Source organism: Drosophila serrata, unplaced genomic scaffold (genome assembly GCF_035046125.1).
Source record: "Drosophila serrata isolate PLE 108 unplaced genomic scaffold, ASM3504612v1 contig_228, whole genome shotgun sequence".
In the NCBI taxonomy this organism is placed as follows: domain Eukaryota; kingdom Metazoa; phylum Arthropoda; class Insecta; order Diptera; family Drosophilidae; genus Drosophila; species Drosophila serrata.
Window position 1 is genome coordinate 563483 of NW_028257126.1, and position 19033 is coordinate 582515.

The window sequence follows — 19033 nt, forward strand, 5'->3', positions numbered from 1 at the left end:
GGGGCAGCGCAGGCGGAGATTCTGCAGATTTGCGCCACTTTGCAGGCGAATCACGAGACTCTGGACGCCATTAGCTGTGAGCACCTGATCCACGGACTGGAGTCCACCAACGACGAATGGCAGCGTGCCCTGTCGCTGCTGGAGATGATGAAGGTAACCAGTACGCCCAGTGTGGCCGCCTATAGCGGCTGGCCGGGAAGGCTTTCAGCGCGGATGAGAAACCGGAGCATTTGGAGCTGGCCTGGCGCCTACTGGAAGAGATGGCCCTTTCCCGCAAACTGCCCAGGTGCGAGGTCTATCTGGCTCTACTCGATCGCCTCGCCAAGCAACCAGGCCAACTTCCAGCACAGCTCCGTCGATTGTTGCAGTTGCAGTTCCTCGAGCGCCACGACAAATTAATACAATTAAAAATTATATTATATTTTTAATTTCAACATATTTTTATTAAATTGAATTTAAAGCCATTTTATTATTCTACAATTTTGTGTAGAAATTAATACAATTAAACATGAATTAAATTAGAAATTAATAAATAAGAACTTTTTCAGTTGTCTTTAATTATGTGCCAAATTTTATGAAAATCGGTCGATTATATCATATAGGTGTCATACAAACGATCGTTAGATGTGGAGCAAAAATGCAAATCTGTGAATGTAAAACTGCAAATATAATTTGTATAGGTAAATGAAATGAAACCAGGTATTACTTCATCGTTTTTTTTACCATAAATATATATAATTTATGTTGTATGGATTCCTAGTCATCGAAGTTCTATCTGCAAGGGTACATAAACTTCGGCGTGCCGAAGTTAGCTTCCTTTCTTGTAAATAATAAAATTGTTGAAAAGTATCTCAATCCTACCCGGTATTTCTTGACAATTTTTAAATTATGGTTTTTATTCCTATCATTCCTTATTATTATAAAAGCTCAAGTTGAGACCACATTGTCAAGGGGGAAACTTGATAAATTCAACATAAAATTTTTAATTAAAAAGAAATGCACCTAAAAAATTAAGAAAAAATATATACTCAATTTCATCTTTAGAGAAAAAACAATTTTTGTTCGTTAAATTCTTCACATATAAATTAAGCCATTGGTTTTTTATTGCGTCTACAAACATTTTAAAAATGTATTAAAAATACAAAAAAATAAAAACTCTCTCTAAATACTTTAACATGTGAGCATGCTGCCTTATGCGAAGCATAGCCAACATCGAAATGGCATCAACGACTAGCAAATGAAAAATACATTTACATGTAAAATGCAATAAATTAAATAATAAACATTTGTGGCACATGTGTGTGGCTTAGCACTCTTCGATTAGGGGCGTACTCTGTCTGCTGAGAGCGAGCTGGTAGGCAACCTCAAAGGCCTGCCCGAGGGTCAGAATTATTTCCTTAGCTAGGTCCTGTAAAGAGGAATGAATTAGTGATCGAGAGAACGACAAAAAAGAATACATTTTTACGCACCAAACTATCCACCATAAAGACGTGACAATAGTGCAGTTCCTGTTCTTTGGTTATGTAGGCAAAGTAGCGCAAATCTTCCGAGTCCTGGCAAACGCAATTGATATTCTCAATATCATGGCAACAAATGGCACTCTACGAATGGATTAGTAATGAGATAATAGTGATAGAGTAACCTGAGTGCCTACCATTTTCTCCTGGTCTATGAACTTGACGCCAACGCAGGAGACTGCGATGTCCACGTTCAGACGCGTCTGGAGATTGGCCGCTTTTAGATACTTTGTGGAAGTGGTGCAGTTCTCGAGTAAACTAAAATCGCTGACACTTGCCGCCGACTTCATGTTCTCCTCATCGATCTTCAGTTTCTGGATGGACTTTCGTGTTGAAAGTGTTCCCTGCAATTGTCGTATTACCGTCGAGCCAAGATACTAGAATAAATTGAGTAAATGCGAGTTAAATGCGAGCTAAGTCTAAGATCCATTTTCGTTATACTCACAAACAGAGAGTATCGTATCTCGCCGTAGATCAGTGTATAAGGCGAGTGGCACCAGTTGGACGTGGAACTCTGTTTCTTGCCCAGCAACAGTTCCGCTGGGTCCCGTATATGGAGCGATTGCCGCGAGTCCTCTCCGCCTGCAGTCAGGCTCTGTGGCTCCTGTTGCGCCTGCTCGTGCTCCTCGTTGGTCGAGACTTCATTGCCGATGTTTTCAAATATGGTATCGATCTCAGCCCACACCCGAGAAGCACTGAAATCTTCGCCCAGTGCAGAGTAGCGCTGCTTGGACAAGCTGCGGCGATGGTTGAGTGCGTGCGCCGATCGTACCATGCTGGGCGAGCGAAGAAATTCTCGATCCGTCGCCACTGAGCCTGCCCTTCCATCTGTCATATCTGGGGCCAAGTTCAAAGTTGATCCCTTGAAGAGGCCACCGAATGGTATATCGGCCACAAACTCTTCCACCTGATCGGAGCTGGCGGAGTTGGCCGTTCGTGGTGAATCACTCGCTTCCAGCAAGCTGCTTTTGCGCAAGGTAACCACCGGCTGAATGAAGTTAAAGATTGTGTGCTCCGCCTCGGTGACCGTGGGCGGTGGATAATCCGGTGTGGGTGAGTGGCGGACAGTTCTTAATTTGATGGTGGTTTTACCATGATTGTTACTACTGTTACTATTGTTGTTATTGTCCACAGTTGGCAACCTGCCATCGACTTCATCTATTGGCACCAAATTCGCATAATCGTTGTATTCTCCGCCGTTTATTCGAGTGCGTGGCTTGGGTACTGGTGCCTGAGATGGCAGCGACATTTCCACATATGTGGCCACCGCCTGTTGACGCACCGCAGCTGAAATAATCATAAAAGCAGATGTTTAATATGTTGACTCATTGGTTGTGCGGTATCGTATTTTGTTTATCATTTTACAGCTCACTGTGCTGATTCTATCCTGAGAGAGTCCACTTGTGTTTGCTTACGTACAATTGCTACTGGTGCTGGCTGAGTTATCGTCGCTGGCTGAGCCATTCCTCAGCAGATTTATATACTCGTAGGATCTCGATGGAACCGAGCCATTGGAGATGTCACTGCAGGTCCGAAAGCTGGGCAGTGTTGGCTGCTTGTAGACCGGCTTGTAGCTGGCCCAGAGATCCCCATCGCCTTCCGCCGCCTGGAGTTCGTTCACATCGCCGAAGGATTTTTGCTGCAAAATTGGCTTCATCTGCAGGTAGTTCTCCGGCGCCTTGGTGAACACATCCAGCGAGCTTAAAGAGTGCGAAAGTCCGTTGACTTGATCTTGCTTTCTATGTGGCGGAGGGTTGAGTGAGTGGCGGGTGGTTGTTATGGAAGAAGAGATCAAACGATATCCAAACCAGAGTTAATTGAAGAACGCGCAACCGAGTCTGATGTGTGTCTGTGCTAGGGCTTAGTGGGCGAGGGCTTGGTGCGTGGACATGAGAGAATGGTTCAAGTGCGAGTGGGGATGAGTGCGTTCTCCGACATGACATGATATGGGCTGCGGGCTAAGTTAATTAGGGTCAGCATAGTGGATGTGGGTGTGTGGGCATGTCTCAGTGCATGGTGGTGCTGCTGGGTGCTTACTTCCTTTGCCTGGTCGGCGGCTGCTTCTGGCGCTGCGAGTTCTTCTCATACAGCCGCTTTGGCAGCGACTGTGTGCCGTTCTCCACGACAATGGGCCTTGGCTGCTCCCTCGTGGCATTGGTGAACTCTAGAAAAGATCGTGGTTGTTAAAAGTTTAAACTGGAACCAAGTTTGGGTTTTTTTTATCTAGGGTGTTAAAGTAACCCTCTTCTCTTAATTACTCTAAACCTTTCACAATCAATCAATTGCTTCAATAAGAGTTACTCTTTAACCTCAGGAATACCTAAAAAAATATAACCTGGATGGGCTTTTTTCAGCAGATCAGAGCTCTTTTCGTCATGGTCTGAGCAATGACTTTTATTGTTAGTATTATTAGTTAAGCTTTATTACTAAAGATAAACATATGCAACATTATAGCCTACACTTTGGGAACTTTCATACATATGTATCTAGCAAGATATACAAACATAAGAGAATGTATATTAGTTTTTGTTAACAGAAAGCCTTAAAAGAAATTTTAATGGTTTCCAAGAACACTTTCAGAATATAAATCATAGGCGAAGCCGCACAAGTGATCTATAAATATCAGTTTTGATTGCACTTTTGAGCAATTAATTTAGCATTTTGTTAGTTCCTTACGATCCATCCAAGCGCCGATGATACGCACCATTTATTGCACCCACAATGTCATAAGTCACATGCGGCGGATAGTCGGAGAGTATGTCCAGGGCTGTGCGTCCATTTCCATCAGTGGCATGGACAAATATTCCGGCTCGGAGCAGCGCTACAACTACGGACTTCTTGCCACAGAGCGCTGCCTCGTGGAGGGCGCTGCCCGCATTGGTGAGTATGTTTACATCGACGCCCGCTGCCAGCAGGGTTTCCACCACCTTCTTGTGACCATTTCGACTGGCCAGGTGTAGGCAGGTGTGTGTGAAGATGTGCTTGGTGGGAGACCAGCCCAGCAGCTCGCCCTCTACATCATCCGGCCGCTTATATGGCATTATTAGGTCCGGGCAGTGGCGAAGTAGGGTCTGGACCACCTGCAGTCGACCGAATTGAGCGGCAAGGTCTAGGGCCGTCTGAAAGCTATTGTTGCGGATGGCGGGATCGGCGCCGTAGGCGAGGAGGATGCCCACCACCACGTTGTGGCCGTGTTGGGCTCCCGAGTGCAGCGGCGTCTCGTTTTCGATGGTCTGGGCATTGGGATTGGCGCCCATAGGTCTGTGCATCAGAAGCATCTTCACGATATCCTGATGACCCGCCCAGGCGGCAAGAAATAGTGGCGTCGAACCGCGTATATCGGGCACATCGAGGAGGGCGTTGTGCGAGAGCAGCAGCATGACGATGTTGCTGTGACCATTGAGGCAGGCGTGGTGAAGCGATGTATAGCCATTCATGTCGCGGCAGTTGATGTTCGGACTGCGTCGAAAGCTGAAATCCAATAGAAGCTACTTATTATCCGTTTTCGACAGCAGGTGTATAGGCGGTGGAATGATGACTCACCTGGCTAGCGGTCCCAAACGCCTGTTCGAGTGCTCCAGCAACTTGTCCACCGCCTTGATGTCGCCGCCGCGCGACGCCTCCAGCAGGTGCTGATCCTTTCCCATCCTTGCTCCCCCAGCGGCGCTGTCTCCAGTACGTCGTTACTGCCAAAACAGAGGCGAGCACATGTCAGTGGTATGCGATTTTGCTCCCGTTTAAAGAGAATGAGATCATCGCGAGAATAGAACCTGAACGCACCGAACCCCACCCCTTCCCACCAGCCACGGAATCAGGTGGCAGCCAGGCAGAATCAGCTGTTGGCCCTTACACCCACACACTTAGGCACCCGCTCACCCACTGAGCCCATATTTATTTACACTAATCTAAACATTCCAGGGCACGCAGTCGAGTGTGTATGTGTGTGTTATTGTTGATTTTGGGGCTGGCTGGCTCCGCCTCTTGCAAGGTCATTTAAGAAGTTGGGCTGCTCCAATTGGAATTTCAGGCGGAGTGTATTGTTTTTTCTCACATTGTTAATTACCGGCAAAGTAAACGTTCACTTTGAAAAGCCGGAGCCATACAAGACCAATTTATTGGCCACGAATATAAGCAATAAGAAGTTCGGTCACAAAACTTTATTTACGTGGAGACGATCTGCGACTAGTGTTGGAAAATATGCTTGGCAAGTGCTCGCTACTAATCAGAGGGAGATGGGTGCGGGTTGCCAGTGCTGACCATGGTAGAATTATACAAGGTAGTCTCGTCGGCAAAAGCACTCCGCTATTCATTACTCACAACAAGTGCGAGTGAGAGGAGTCTGCGTAGTAAGTGCGAGTGAAACGACAAAAGAGCTTTTAGTTTAGCCCTTAGATGGTCCATGGGGGTTAAATTGTTCATACATAGTAAAAAGAGTTGAAGTGTTTTATAACTTAATTTTTAATAGTTTGGAATTTGACATTAATCTTTGTTTTTGTTTTTGTAAAGCTATTTTTTTGTTTAAATTCTTAATTTTAAAATATATCGGAATCTTAAAGTAAAATTTTTTTATCTAAATTAATGTTTATGTTCTTAGCAGAACGACATCGCACACAAGGGTTAATAGTAAGAAAAAAATCGTCCGCACACAACCTTTCTGCTTGACAAACACGAACGCACTGAAAATAAGCCGAACGGTTAGGCAGCCGACGAGACTACCTTGTATAATTGTATCATGGTGCTGACAACTATTTATTTTTTTTATTTACTGAACTATGCGGTACTTTTTTAAAACAGGAAGAAAAAATAACAGAAATTTTCCAAAAATAAACTTTATTTCATTAGAAAACACTTATATAGAAATTCATAAATTTAAAATGTGTGAAAATGATTGATTGTACTTCATATATGCTGCGGTGCAGTGGCTTGAAAGGTGGATCCATCTTAGCTCTCATGGATCATTTATCACAATCGCAGTCTTTAGTAGCGAGTAACGCCAAACTTCTATCCGTTTAGAGGGGCAAACTCATCCGGGTAGTCCGCCAGAAGGTCGGAGCGGCAGGAGACTTGAATGTCCGAGGCAATGCCCTTAAGGCGGAGGTTACTATCATTGGTAAGGAGCATCATGTTCGGCACCTGTTCCTTGAGCTGCAAGCAACAGTTAATGATGCTGTCGTCCGGAGAGTCCACATCAATTAAGTGCTCCGCCTCCTCCAAGGCAGATTGAGCTGAGTTAAAAAGTGTTGATATTAATATTATGTATTTATATGTTAGTTATTTGATCCCACCTTGTATTTGCAAGCTTTCATCAAATTTGGTGTTTAAATATCGTATGGCTTGCCTGGCAAACTGATCCGTTTTGTTCTCGCTCGATATCTTCAACTTGTCCAGCTCCTTAATAACGACATAGGGAATGTACAGCATGCTGCCTACTGTACCCGGTAGGACCACCTCGGTTAATGCGTCCACGAACTTGATGTTGTGCATCAGGATGTTCGTGTCCAACACGAAGTACATGTGATCCAGAAGACGTGTGGGTAATTCCTCCTCGCCGCTGGCCTGGCGCATGAACAAGATGTCGTTAATCTCATTCGCTTCTTCATGGGTTTGCTTATGGATCGGCGGGTCCATCTGCTTCTCCTCGATACTCTCTTCCCAATCCATAGACTCTGGCTCTTCTTCGCTCGCCGTGGAGCAATTAAATGCACTAATGCCCGTGAGATCACTAAGGTTAACCTCGTTTGGTACCTGTGTATGAGTTTCCTGAACGACTGCGGTGGACTTATTGTTATTGTTAGGCTCCTTGGCCTCCTGTTGCTGCCGGAGAGAGTCACGGAGCTGCGCTAGGCGCTGGTTGGCTACGGGAATATGGAAGATTTCTAAATATTAGTGGATTTATTTTCCCTCCCTTTGAATACCTACCACTTTGGGAATTGCCCGCCTGGATACGATTGCTGGCATCCAGCAGGGCTTTCGGCTTCTCCCAGGCGTTTTGGGGCGACGATACCTTGACCTTGGCCCTTAGACGCTCACGCAGTGATCGTGGAGGCGTGTTTGAACATGTCGACGTCCTGCGAACAGGTGTGCTCGCAGGCGGCGGGGATTCACGTGTAAACATTGGAAACCTCCGTGTCACCCGGTTTCCCTCAGCCTTTTTTATGTCCTTTGTCGGTGGCTCCTTCTCCTGCAGCCGCTTCAAAGTAGTCTGCAGGCGTTTAAGGCGACTCTGTGCTGCCTGCTTCTCCATTGGCACAGCTGCGGGGCACAAGTTGGGCATTAATCATGGATACATTAAGAAAAAAATTGATTTACCATTTCGCTGGCGCAAATTGTATACCAGTTTCACCTTTTCATCTTCGCTGAGGATTCCAGATTTGCTGCCTCCGTGGCCCGACGACATGATTTTCACATTTAGCTATTGTTTTTTTGAGTCGAATTTACCAAAACAAATTAGCGATGGGCAGTGAGCGAGTACTGCGTAGAGCACGTGCTCGTGTCACGATCAGCTGTTGTGGAAGAACGCTTGCCCGCTTGGTGGCGCCACCTGCACTGCATCAAATACATATAAAGTGCATGAATAGCAATATTTATTTATTAATACATAAATAGCTAGCAGATTGTTTTAACTAAAATGTTTTAAATTCGCCAGCTGTAAGGGTACCAGACTTTGCGAGAACACAGCTTGTATTGGGAATACTACATCAAAAACTGCCATCACTAACTCGTCGCCTCTCACGCCCCATCTCTAACTGCACAAGCCAAATTTTTTAGATTTCTTGTAAAAGTTTCACGTTTTTTTTTAAATTAATCACTTCAGAAGCATGGAAACCGCAAGCACAAGTCCGTTTAAGCCAAGACACAAAGATAAGGCCGAAGGTAAGTGAAAAATCCCAGAAATCTGTTCGAAACGAAAAAGCAAGTTGTGCCGGCACATCGGGAACCTATCAATGCGCGCGTGTGTGTGTGAGTGTTGCTGTGATTGGGCAGCCAAATTAGGATTTAAGGTATGCGGATGATTACCCCACTTAATGCAGTCTCATTCAATATGTTGCACTTTCAGATGGAAGCCACGAGGAGAAGGAGGACACGGCCGAGCTGGTGGACACCAGTGATGGTGAACCACAAAGGAAGCTGCTCCGCCTGGCCGGGCCCCAACCTGTCCAAGAAGTCCGGCTGAACGATGCATATCAGCAGCGGGAAGTTACCAAATGGCTGCAGACGGCCTGGACGGGGAAAAAGGGTGACACCAAAGAAGATCAAACCGGCGCCCAGGTTTTCGGAAATCCCTTTCAGATCTGCCTGATGCCGGGAATGCTGGCCGAGGGACAGAGCCGGGCGCTGGTCGCCGAGATTACTCAGAAGGTGCATTGGTCGCGCAAGCAAATGGACCTGTACGAGTTCTACCAGAGCACCGACCTCTCCAATATGCCCACTTGCCGGCTGCTTACCAACTTCCTGCAGGTGCTGCGCAAACAGGTGCGTCCGTGGCTGGAAAAGGTGACCAACCTGAAACTGGATTACGTGTCAGCCTCCTGCAGTATGTACACCTGTGGCGACTATCTGCTCGTGCACGATGACCTGCTCAAGGATCGGCAAGTAGCCTTCATTTACTATCTCTCGCCCTGGGATGGAGCTGAGGAGTGGACTGGGGCGCAGGGCGGATGCCTCGAGATCTTTGGCAGCGACGACCAGTGCTTTCCACAGTTCCCGGTACAGCGAAAGATTGCCCCGAAGGACAACCAGTTCGCCTTCTTCAAGGTGGGCTCACGCTCATTCCATCAGGTGGGCGAGGTGACCACCTTTGACTACCCGCGTTTGACTATCAACGGTTGGTTCCATGGCGAGACCAACGAGGCCTTCGTTGCCGACTCTCTGCGCGCCTTTCCCCGCCTAAACTATCACCAGCCAGAAACCGTAAATACGCCTCCGCTGGGTCTGCTACTGAACAATGTGTATCTGAAGAGCGCAACACGTCGAAGCATCCAAAAACGAATCGAGGAGAACTCTGAGATCTGCTTGTACGAGTTCTTTAAGAGAGAAAAGTTTGAACTTGCCCGTTCACAGCTGTTGGCGGATACGGACACTCTCAAGTGGCGGAGACAGGGACCTGCAAATGCGCACAACTATGAGGTGCTGGACTTGACAACAGCCAGGGGCACGATTCAGGAACTCCTGCAGCTGTTCCGAAGCGATTCCATGTTCGACTTGCTGCGCGATTTCACAGATCTGGATTTGGCTGGGCCCGATGCCGCCACACCAACGTGCAGCGTGGAGCTGCAGCGCTGGTCGCACGGCAATTACACAGTGTTGGGCGACGGTCTTGCCAGCGAGGAGAACACTTTGGACCTGGTCTACTACCTAAATGCGGCAGATGGGGCGGCGGTGATCACGTACCTTTCGCCCGACGCCGAGTTGCCAGCAGAGAAGGCTCCGATGGATGCCAGGCGGGCGGACTATGATGGCGAGGAGGAGGATGATTCGGTATTGCTCACCATTACGCCTGTGGACAATGCCCTGAATATTGTGTACCGGTGCGAGGGCACTACCAAGTTCACCAAATACGTGTCGCGCAACACGCCCCTGGAGAAGGGACCTGTTTTTGTTATTTCCTGCAGCTACAAGGAGTAGAATGTTTCTTCGCTATCCTGCATCTTTATGCGCACAATGACTCCTCAAGAATTATTTACATTCATTTCTACCTATTGTACAGCAGCTAATTTACCGAATAAAATCTTAAGAAAACTTGAAAACTTGAGCATATTAGAGGAGCTAGTCTATGTCTCGCTATATAAATAATCCCTATGTAAAAATTTAAACTAATCCCGTCTTTTTGCTTGACTTTACAGATAGGTATCGAATCGGAGCAACAGTTGCCTTCATCGTGGTCATCATTGGCATCGGCGTACCGATGTGGTGGCACACCACAACCGTCTACAGGTGAGTTACATGACGGACGAGGTCTGGCGATGTTTCTCAAATCATCTGTAATTGTAATTGTTTCCGCGCAGAGTTGATTTGCCCTCTTCGGGCATTTTAAGCCTCAGCGAGAGCCCCATAAAAACGGCTGTGCAAGTGACCATCTTCACCCAGCAACCCAGTCGTGGCCAGTTGCTCATCAGCGAACTGGAGAGTGCCTTCAGCGACAGTGGTGGGTAATTGCTGAGGCAGAAAGCGATTTGAAAATCTTAAGCATGTTTCTTTTTCAGATATATGGTCTGTGGAATTCAAGCAACTATCACCGACGGCAAAGACAGTCCAGGAGGCTCATACGCCCGCGGCCTTAGAAAAGCTATTACTAAGGGAACACCCCCAGAGCATGGGCGACTTCATGTTCATCGAGTGGCCCAACCTGCAGGAGGAACTGCTGCTCACCACCGAACGCTCGGCCCTGATGCGAAGCGATACATGTAAGTTAAGAACATTGCGTGTGACAATGCCTTGAGTGAATGCTTCTCTCCCTTCAGCTTCCAATAAGATTGCCCAGCTGCTACATGCCAAGATTCTGCAGACATATCGTATCAATCAGATACTGAGTACGGACGATAGGATGGGTATCAAGTCGGAGGCCCCGCAGCCCACCTATGAGGTGATCGTCTCTGTCCTGAATCCGAAGCCCCGGCTGACACACGCCCAGTGGAACATTGCCATGGCTGTAAAGAGTACGTGTACTTATTCTGCTTAACCTTGTCATATTCATTCCCATTATCCTCATTCCTTACAGCTTACATTGAACCGTGGCTGGCACAAGTGTCTGGCGTGTCCAACTATACGGTGCGTACGCAGTGGAAATACCGCGTTGCCATTGAGGCTGAGGTTAAGCAGGTGCGTGACCAAAGCCGCCTAGGACGCCACTACGCCCTGCAGGAGTCCGCCCTGCCACATCTGCTGACCTCGATTGCCCAGAACCTTAGTGCCAGCACCACAGATAAGCCGGCCATTAATCTGGTGGTGTACATACCTCCCTGCCACACAGCTCCTTTGCATATCTACAACAGCAAGGATCAACTGCTAACGCGGAACGGTGTGGATGCCTTCATATCGTCACCGTGGGGCGGTTTTATCATTGCCAATCCGCCCGAGCGTGTGTGCCTCGCCGCCATCAACGATGAGCCACCGGTGCCCTATCATGTTAGCACCACGGACAACATGCAGGTGATGTTGGATCAGCTGCACAAGCTGCTCGACATTAGCAGCGAGTTGCATATAGACGGGGTCAAGGTGGTGGACATTGAACAGTTGGAGCCCCGGCGCTGGGAGTACGAGGCGTACCTGCGGCGCAGTGCCATTCGTCACATATCAACGGCCAGCAGCACGCTCCAGAGCCTTATCAAACTTTTGGGTAAGATTTCAGAGAAACATTAGTTACACTTCATTAACTATCCGGAAGGGGAAGTGTTTTTGTTGATAACAATGGTTTTATTTCTAAATTTAGTTTTTAATTAAAATTCCTGAAAGCTTGCAGTTAATCCATTGAAATTATTTTATATTTGAGGCCTTACATTTAATGCCTTGATGATTAAACGGAATAGAGATAAAACTTTATATCTTGGGTTGCCTTAATTGGACTATATTTTCTAATATTTGTTTCCCTCTCTCGTTTAGATCAAATCAGCTACATTGTGATAGACGACGACGTGGGCGCCGCCATAACGAATTCCTACGCCGACATTTTGGCCGCCAAGGCCGCCCTCTTGGAGCACCGTCTCGGCGATGCCTCGTCTTTGGCCAAGCGCGCCTTCGTGGCCTCGGAGCGGGGCTTTTTTGATGCTAGTCTGCTGGCCCAGCTGTACTTCCCCGACGAGCAGAAATACGCCATTTACATTCCGCTCTTCCTGCCCATTATGGTGCCTGTGCTGAGCTCCTTCAACATGTTGCGCGGCGTGCTCCAGGCTAGGCGCAAGCAAAAAACTGCATAAGCTCTAAGCCATAACCAAAAAATAGACCTCGTCATTAAAACTGTTTAGTCGATAAACTGCTACTATTGGGGTTTATTAGATTTGCTTCGGTTTTATGTAGTACATCTCATTATCAAAACCCCGGGGTTGGGTCCTCCTGCTTGCGCTGTGGTACTGTTCCGGCATGTTTAAACTGTAGATGGCCGTACAGAGGATATAGGTCACAATAATCCTCCCAAGCATTCCGACAATTCACAAAACTTAACGATTTATAGCTTCCAAAACATTTAATTTTAACCTGTCACAAAAAGTACATATTTGATATTCAATCCCTGGGCGACTCTTTGCTCTTCGATTTAAGCCAAAAGCCTTGTGGATAACTTGTCGCTGCAATTCGGTGTCATGGCTGGTGGAGTACGCACCCCTCGGGGGCCCAACTGCAAAGACCGCTCAGCGTGTGAACGGCGCGCATAGGTCAGGTTCAGCGGCGAGACACTAGCATTGCGGACGCAACTGAATGTCAGCCGGAATTCAACTCGAGATCTGGCTAAGTCAGATCGAAAATGATCTTCCACAGGTGGAGAATTGAATAAGAATTAATTTTCTATATTTAAGAATGCTTTTATTCCAAAGCGAAGCTATCAAAAGGAGCACATCTTGTATGTTTTTTATTATTTTAAGTGGTGATTTTTAAGTATTGGTTGCCAAGTCTCTAGATATATACCTTTTTTGGGCAGTGCCAGGCCCAATTGCATGCCATTGCACAGAGACTGATGATGGAAACCAAAAACGAAGCAAATGCGCGGCTGTCAAAACTCGTTAAACATGGAATTCAATTGGTAATGGGAGAGCCATGGGGCAGAGGGCGGAGCGGGACCGGTGTCAAAACTCGGCGCATTAAAAAAGTAAATAGTTAATTTTTAATTGCTCACGGCTCGTTGGCTCTCGACTCGGATGCGAATCGGGACAGACAAAGACAGATACTCGCCAGCGAAGAGATCTTCGCATACATATTCAACAAGTATTTGTCTTTGCAAAGGTTAAATATTATTTTAATGAGCTGCGCTTGTTGTGGCAGCGACAGGGACTTCAGAAGAGACAGAAACCTTTTCTCCACGCGGCGGTGGAGGTGGAGGTCTGGTCTCGGCCCCAAGACCGCAAAAAGGTCAACAATGTGACTTTTAAGCGATCGCCAAATGCCGCCAGCCCGCCAGGCCGCCAAGTGGCTTTGTGTCATGGTTTCGTGTGCCGTCAGGTCGCGAAGCCGGCATATGGTGGATTTCGTATCCGAGTCAGCCTGGATCTAGCTGTATCGAAGCGTAATTGCTGGCCGCAAAGGCCATCTGCATTTCCGGGCGACTCAAATAGCCCGTAAATCGCCGTTTCCCACACGCACTCAGTCACGGCAAACCGCACGCACGTAAAAAATCAATTCGGCTGAAGCGGAGTCGGTGAGGAGTTGGAGTTGGAGCCGGAGCTGGCCAGCCAGCCAGCCGAAGGCTAACACAATAACGAAACTAATTTTGATGTGGTTGTTAAGTATTTCCAAACACTTACAGCTTAGAGTGGAAAATGGGCAGAAGAGACCGACTCGCTTCGACCCGACCCAACAACGATTTGTCCGATATGAAGATGTTACAGACAATGGTCCGGGGCACTTGGCCTGGACACTGCGGCTGCAACAAGGCGTGTAATTAATAATTGATTGAGCAGCGTTTTTCCCAAACAATGAATGACACGGCGCTTGAGGCGATCGACAGCACGATGGCAGCTGCAGTGTGGACCAACCGACCACCGACCACAAAGAATGGAAGAATTCCTGGCCAAAAACGGCACAAAGTACAAGGCACAATGAGCAGGAACCGGAGTTTGGGAGCCGGTGCTCTTAGCCAGGTGTGCCCACCAGCCAGATACATACGTACATATATTGTATATATGGCATATATGGCCCGGCGAACATTGAAGCCGCATTGCGAAACGTTCACTGCTGCAATTGTAATCACTGCTGACCAAAAGTGCATTGCTCATTGCCGCTGCTGATGCACTTTTTATAGCTCCGGTGCATTCCCACCGCTAAGTGAAATTAATAAAAATCGTCTAAAATCGGTAGCTGCACCAAAAACGTCAATGCGTCTGCGCAATGCACATAATTTGTTTAATTAATTACGCCAACACATTTTCATTGCTGCCAGAGCCTATTGGGCAATAAGACGACTGATGTGAAAAATCCCATAAACTACAACAGGAAAAAATCGCGCATTCGCACTGGAACTATAACAGCCATTGAAAGCCGAACGGATTTGGCGGCTTTCGAAAGATTCAGCCAGCGCAGAGGCATCGTCAAAGTGGAAGTGGATGCTGCAGTTGGTTGCAGTTCTCAGCATGCGCCAAGGCCACTGGCATTTTGTGTGCATATGTTCCGAGATCTCCGAGAGATCGGGTAAGCGTTTTGTGAGCGGTGGCATCACAGCACAACCACTGCCGGATTCTGTCCACAAATGCTACAGCCGGCGACCCCAGTTCAATCTTTCCCAGAAGAATAATGACTAATTTGCACCGCTGAAACATTGCAAGTGATTGTGGAACAATTAACCAATTTGTTTCGGCTGAATAAAGTCGAAGCTAACGTAAAGCGAGGAGTATGAAACATCGAAACTATCATCATCATCAGCGTCGGCATCAGTTGCGAGTGGCAGCCATGGGAAAGAGGAGACCCCGGCTGGAAAAGTGTCGATGCCGACAAACCCCAAGGACGCCATGCTTATAAAACAAATAAAGCGAAATGTATTATAAAAAATATTACTTACCCTTACTGCCGCTTGACATAAATGCCAATTTAAATGCTGCAAAACGCATAAATCAGCAACGAGCAAAGTTCCAGCTTCGGCTTCATCTCCAGCTCCGGCTCCGGCTTCGATGTTGCTGCTGTGTCTCTTTAGATGTTGCTGCCGTTGTCTCGGGTGTTGTTGTCGTGTTTTTGGGCAAACAAACGATCAGCAAGTGGCGCTCCTCAAAAACGTTTTTCTGCCAAATGTTCACTGGAACTATTCGAAATGAAGAAGACACAGCCGCTGGGCAGAGGTTAGCAACAAAGGCAACAAATGTTGCTGCTGGTGCTGGGTGACAAAAGTTGCCGTCTAATTGAATTAACATAAAATAAAAGTTGCTTTGAAAATGCGCATAATCCATGCCAGCAACATCCTGGTCAGTCCGAGTCACCATCATCATCATCATTGGCCATTTGGCATTTGAGTAAGAATTTCTAGCCATAAGAATCACGAACAATGCCGCGCAGCTTGAGCTGGGCTTCGGCCCGATCTCCGGCCCGGAAAGCTCATTAGCATGATTACAATGAAGATTCGACTGCATAATAATTCACACATATTCCCGGCATTGCTGCAAATAATTACGAAAAGTGCATTTGTATGGGCTGGCAATTAGTCACAGACACTGCAGCGACTCTTGGCTTAGTGCATCTGCAAGTCGCATCGCCGGATTCTTTGCCGCCCGCCACCGTCGCCCCATTCATTCCCATAATTTACCAAATATTTTTTATTATTTATTTTTGTTGTTGTTGTTGTTGTGTATTCGCCTCTATGTCTACGGCATAGCAACTGCAATGTCTATAACATTTTCTCACGTTTCGTCGTGCAGATTTCGGCACAAGTTGCGCCTTGGTGTGGCCGCTGCTGCTGCTGTTGCCTTGCCTGGGATGGTACAAGATGCAAGATGCAAGATCCAAGTGGTGGCTGCTTGGTGATAATGATGGTGGCGGCGGTGCACCTTTGCGGGGGAGGCGGCTAATGCACATTTTATGCAAATTTTAACAGCGATCTCTGTGTGTTGGCTCGGCTTATGGCAGCTTAAGTCGCTTTACGAGTGCCAGAAAATGCAATTCAGAATGCTCGGCGAATCCATTGACTGTCAATAGGCGCTGGCATTAAACCTGTTTAAATTTATGCTTTTAGCAAATTAGAATATTTTGTTTATTATTTTGGTAACTAGTTTTTTTTTTTTTGTTGGGCCTGGCAAAGAAAAATCGATTGGAAAAACTTACAGCTCGGGGATTTGGGTTAAAACCTGTTCAAAAAGCAGCGCTCGCTTGAAATTGATTAGGTTTTTTTTACAGAAGATGATTTTAGTTTAATGAACTGATTACTTTAATGGTTGTTTTTTTGGGGCAAGCCTAGCCAATAAAAACTTAAATTGATTTATTTAAAGGCAGTTAATTATTTTAAAATTCATTAAATGCCACAAGAGTTGTGAGCTGTAATATAAATCATTTAATATAAGGGAATTAGTTTGAATTTGATGTTAAGTTAAAGATATTCGTTTTGTAGAAATAAATAAATGATAATAATGATCAAAAGGATTATTAATTTACTCAGTTAAGAATTATTATTATAATTTTATAATACATTTTATTGTTTAAATGTAACACTTTTGATTACTAAATATTTCTTAACAGGAAAATAGTGCATTTTTAATTTATTCAGCAAGAAACTAGTTATTTTTAACTACTTCTAGTTCTAGCTTAAAGAGCTTTTAAACTGAAAATGTCCCTTTTATGGGAAACAAGTTCGTTTCCTAAGTCTTTCGTTTTTATGCGTCTCGCTTTGCAGACTTTCAAATATGCCGCATCACGGCAATGCGTCAAATTAGCCAGGCAGCCCGCTCACTGACCACGGTCCGGGTGTCCATGCGTCCATGTGTCCATGTGTCCATGTGTCGGCCTGGCTGGTCGTCCGACTGCCTCACTGACCCAATCAAATCCAATCCCAGAGAGCCGCGAAGCTGTGGTTTCGCAAGCGGCGGTCGCATCCATAAAACTGTAAATTGCACAGCTGCGTCTCCGTGTCCGTCTCCATTTGCGGCTGTCGCTGCCACGTGCAATCCCAAAATCCCAATCCCCATCCCCATCACCATCCCAATCTCAGCCAATGCGAAATTATTATTATTATTATTATGTGTGTGCTGTGTGTGTAAATGCATTAATGTGTATGCAATTTCTTATTATGAGCGGTGGTTGGCTTCCAAAAGGTTTTCCGAGAGCTGCACTTTATCAGCGGGAAAATCTGCTGGCAGGCAGCCCATGCTCATTGCTGCACAATTACTCAACGACCTGGGATGATGTCTGCCCCGACCGCGATTCCGATTCCCGCTCGAGTCCCAATCGCAATCCTCGCCACTCGTTAGTGCACGGTTGCCTCTCGAGAGCGGCACCAGCTTCTTTCTGCCAGGCTCTTTTGGCATTTTTTGGCGCGTTGCTGGGCATGGGATGAGTTGCCGCCAAATGCCAGGCGAGAGTCGAGAGTTGAATCGAGCCCCGGGAGTCTGCTCAGGCGCATCTTCAGCTTAATTGAATTTTTAGCTGCCGCTGCTGCCGTTGATGCCGTTGCTGGTAAATGCATTTTCCACCGGCTCCCACAAGTTGTGCAAATGCTTTCGGCACTTTTACCGCCGACTGCAGACACTCTGTGTGTGACTGACTGGGCTTACATAATGAGTAAAAATTAAATAATTTACAAAGCAAATGGATTCTGGAGGAGCTTGTACTTTCGGCTTGTAGCTGCCAGGTGGAACAGCGAAATCGTGTCTCTGACGGCGAGCACATTCATCAATGTCAGGCGTGGAGTCCGAGGCCGTTTGGACCTCCGATTGATGTGTATTTAATTGAAAGAGCCGCTAATTAGAATCCAATTCGCCCAGGTGCTGTGTAATGCCAAACACCAGTTCGTGTCGGGCATCATCTTCGGACAATTGGGATCTCTGTGGCCCGGGCACTGGTACTTCCTTATTATTGGCCTTTCCCACGCAGAGATCGCGTGAGTCATTGGCACATACACAGGAGTTGCTGGTTCGTAAAGCGAACATTTATTACAAACAGCATTACAGCTCTTGCACAATCGCAATTGGCAGCAAATTAGAAAGATGGCGGCCATATGCCACTTCCCACAGCTTTTTGGCAGATGGCTCCGGGTTGAAAGTCATCCCAGTCCCGATCCAAGTCCCAGGCTCGTCCTCCGTCTTTCCGCCTCGATTTCCCCGTCGCAGTTGACATTTTTTTGTACCTCCGCCAGTCAGCCGGGGCAGCTGCTTTGCATGACTTTGGCTGCCTGGCCTTTTTCCGGCAGGCAACCTCAACTTTGAAATGCCAACCCGCCAGAGAGCTTCAGCTTCAGCCTAAGTCTCAGCCTCAGCCTCAGCCTCAGCCTCAGCTTTGGTTTCACTTCCAGATGACAGCTTGAGGTTGCAGTCAACATTTTTCCAGGGCTTGTAAATATAGAAAAATCTAGAGAGCAACGCCCAAAATGCGCCAAAAACAGATTTGGCCGAGTAGCAGGCGTGTAAATTCCCACACTGCAGCAAAATACCGTGCATTCCCCGCTCCCAGCTCCCAGCTCCCAGCTCCTAGCTCCGTGCCACACTCACCCAAATACACATAACCGGATTGTCGGTGGCACCGCGACTTTTGCCCCGACAATCCAGCGGCAGCCTCAGCCTCAGCCGCAGCAGCAGCAACAGCGGCAGATGGGGCAGCAAATGACAAAGCCCCGCCATGGCTATGACATAATACCCAGCGGAAGATGCAACCAGCTTGCCACGTATGCACTGTCATCAAAT

The 19033-nt window shown here is 46.9% G+C and overlaps 3 protein-coding genes across 9 annotated transcripts; 1 reads left to right on the top strand and 2 right to left on the bottom strand.

Annotated features, from left to right (window-relative positions):
- Positions 1–1055: 1055 nt before the first annotated feature.
- On the bottom strand, positions 1056–5746 carry LOC110187949 (uncharacterized). 5 transcript variants are annotated; one of them, XM_020957464.2, is made up of 9 exons: positions 5581–5746; positions 5061–5203; positions 4222–4988; positions 3555–3681; positions 2937–3256; positions 1963–2804; positions 1655–1894; positions 1470–1601; positions 1056–1408 (listed from the first exon to the last, which is right to left on the bottom strand). In XM_020957464.2, exons 2-9 carry the CDS (start codon positions 5162–5164, stop codon positions 1307–1309), a joined length of 2634 nt encoding a protein of 877 aa, XP_020813123.2. In that variant the 5' UTR covers positions 5165–5203; positions 5581–5746; the 3' UTR covers positions 1056–1306. The 5 variants fall into 5 exon arrangements, with proteins under 5 accessions (XP_020813123.2, XP_020813126.2, XP_020813125.2 ...); XM_020957467.2 differs by having other exon boundaries at positions 2937–3217; positions 5581–5737; XM_020957466.2 differs by having other exon boundaries at positions 5569–5704.
- Positions 5747–6330: 584 nt separating this feature from the next.
- On the bottom strand, positions 6331–8063 carry Swt1 (Swt1 RNA endoribonuclease). The gene is made up of 4 exons (XM_020957239.2): positions 7827–8063; positions 7437–7769; positions 6803–7372; positions 6331–6742 (listed from the first exon to the last, which is right to left on the bottom strand). Exons 1-4 carry the CDS (start codon positions 7912–7914, stop codon positions 6519–6521), a joined length of 1215 nt encoding a protein of 404 aa, XP_020812898.1. The 5' UTR covers positions 7915–8063; the 3' UTR covers positions 6331–6518.
- Positions 8064–8207: 144 nt separating this feature from the next.
- On the top strand, positions 8208–12486 carry PIG-S (phosphatidylinositol glycan anchor biosynthesis class S). 3 transcript variants are annotated; one of them, XM_020957238.2, is made up of 7 exons: positions 8216–8390; positions 10361–10451; positions 10523–10662; positions 10721–10921; positions 10979–11173; positions 11236–11853; positions 12117–12486. In XM_020957238.2, exons 1-7 carry the CDS (start codon positions 8336–8338, stop codon positions 12428–12430), a joined length of 1614 nt encoding a protein of 537 aa, XP_020812897.1. In that variant the 5' UTR covers positions 8216–8335; the 3' UTR covers positions 12431–12486. The 3 variants fall into 3 exon arrangements, with proteins under 3 accessions (XP_020812896.2, XP_020812897.1, XP_086686037.1); XM_020957237.2 differs by lacking the exons at positions 10361–10451; positions 10523–10662; positions 10721–10921; ... (1 more) ...; positions 11236–11853; positions 12117–12486 and adding an exon at positions 8575–10264 and having other exon boundaries at positions 8208–8390; XM_086829911.1 differs by lacking the exons at positions 10361–10451; positions 10523–10662; positions 10721–10921; ... (1 more) ...; positions 11236–11853; positions 12117–12486 and adding an exon at positions 8575–10264 and having other exon boundaries at positions 8225–8518.
- The last annotated feature ends 6547 nt before the right edge of the window (positions 12487–19033 follow it).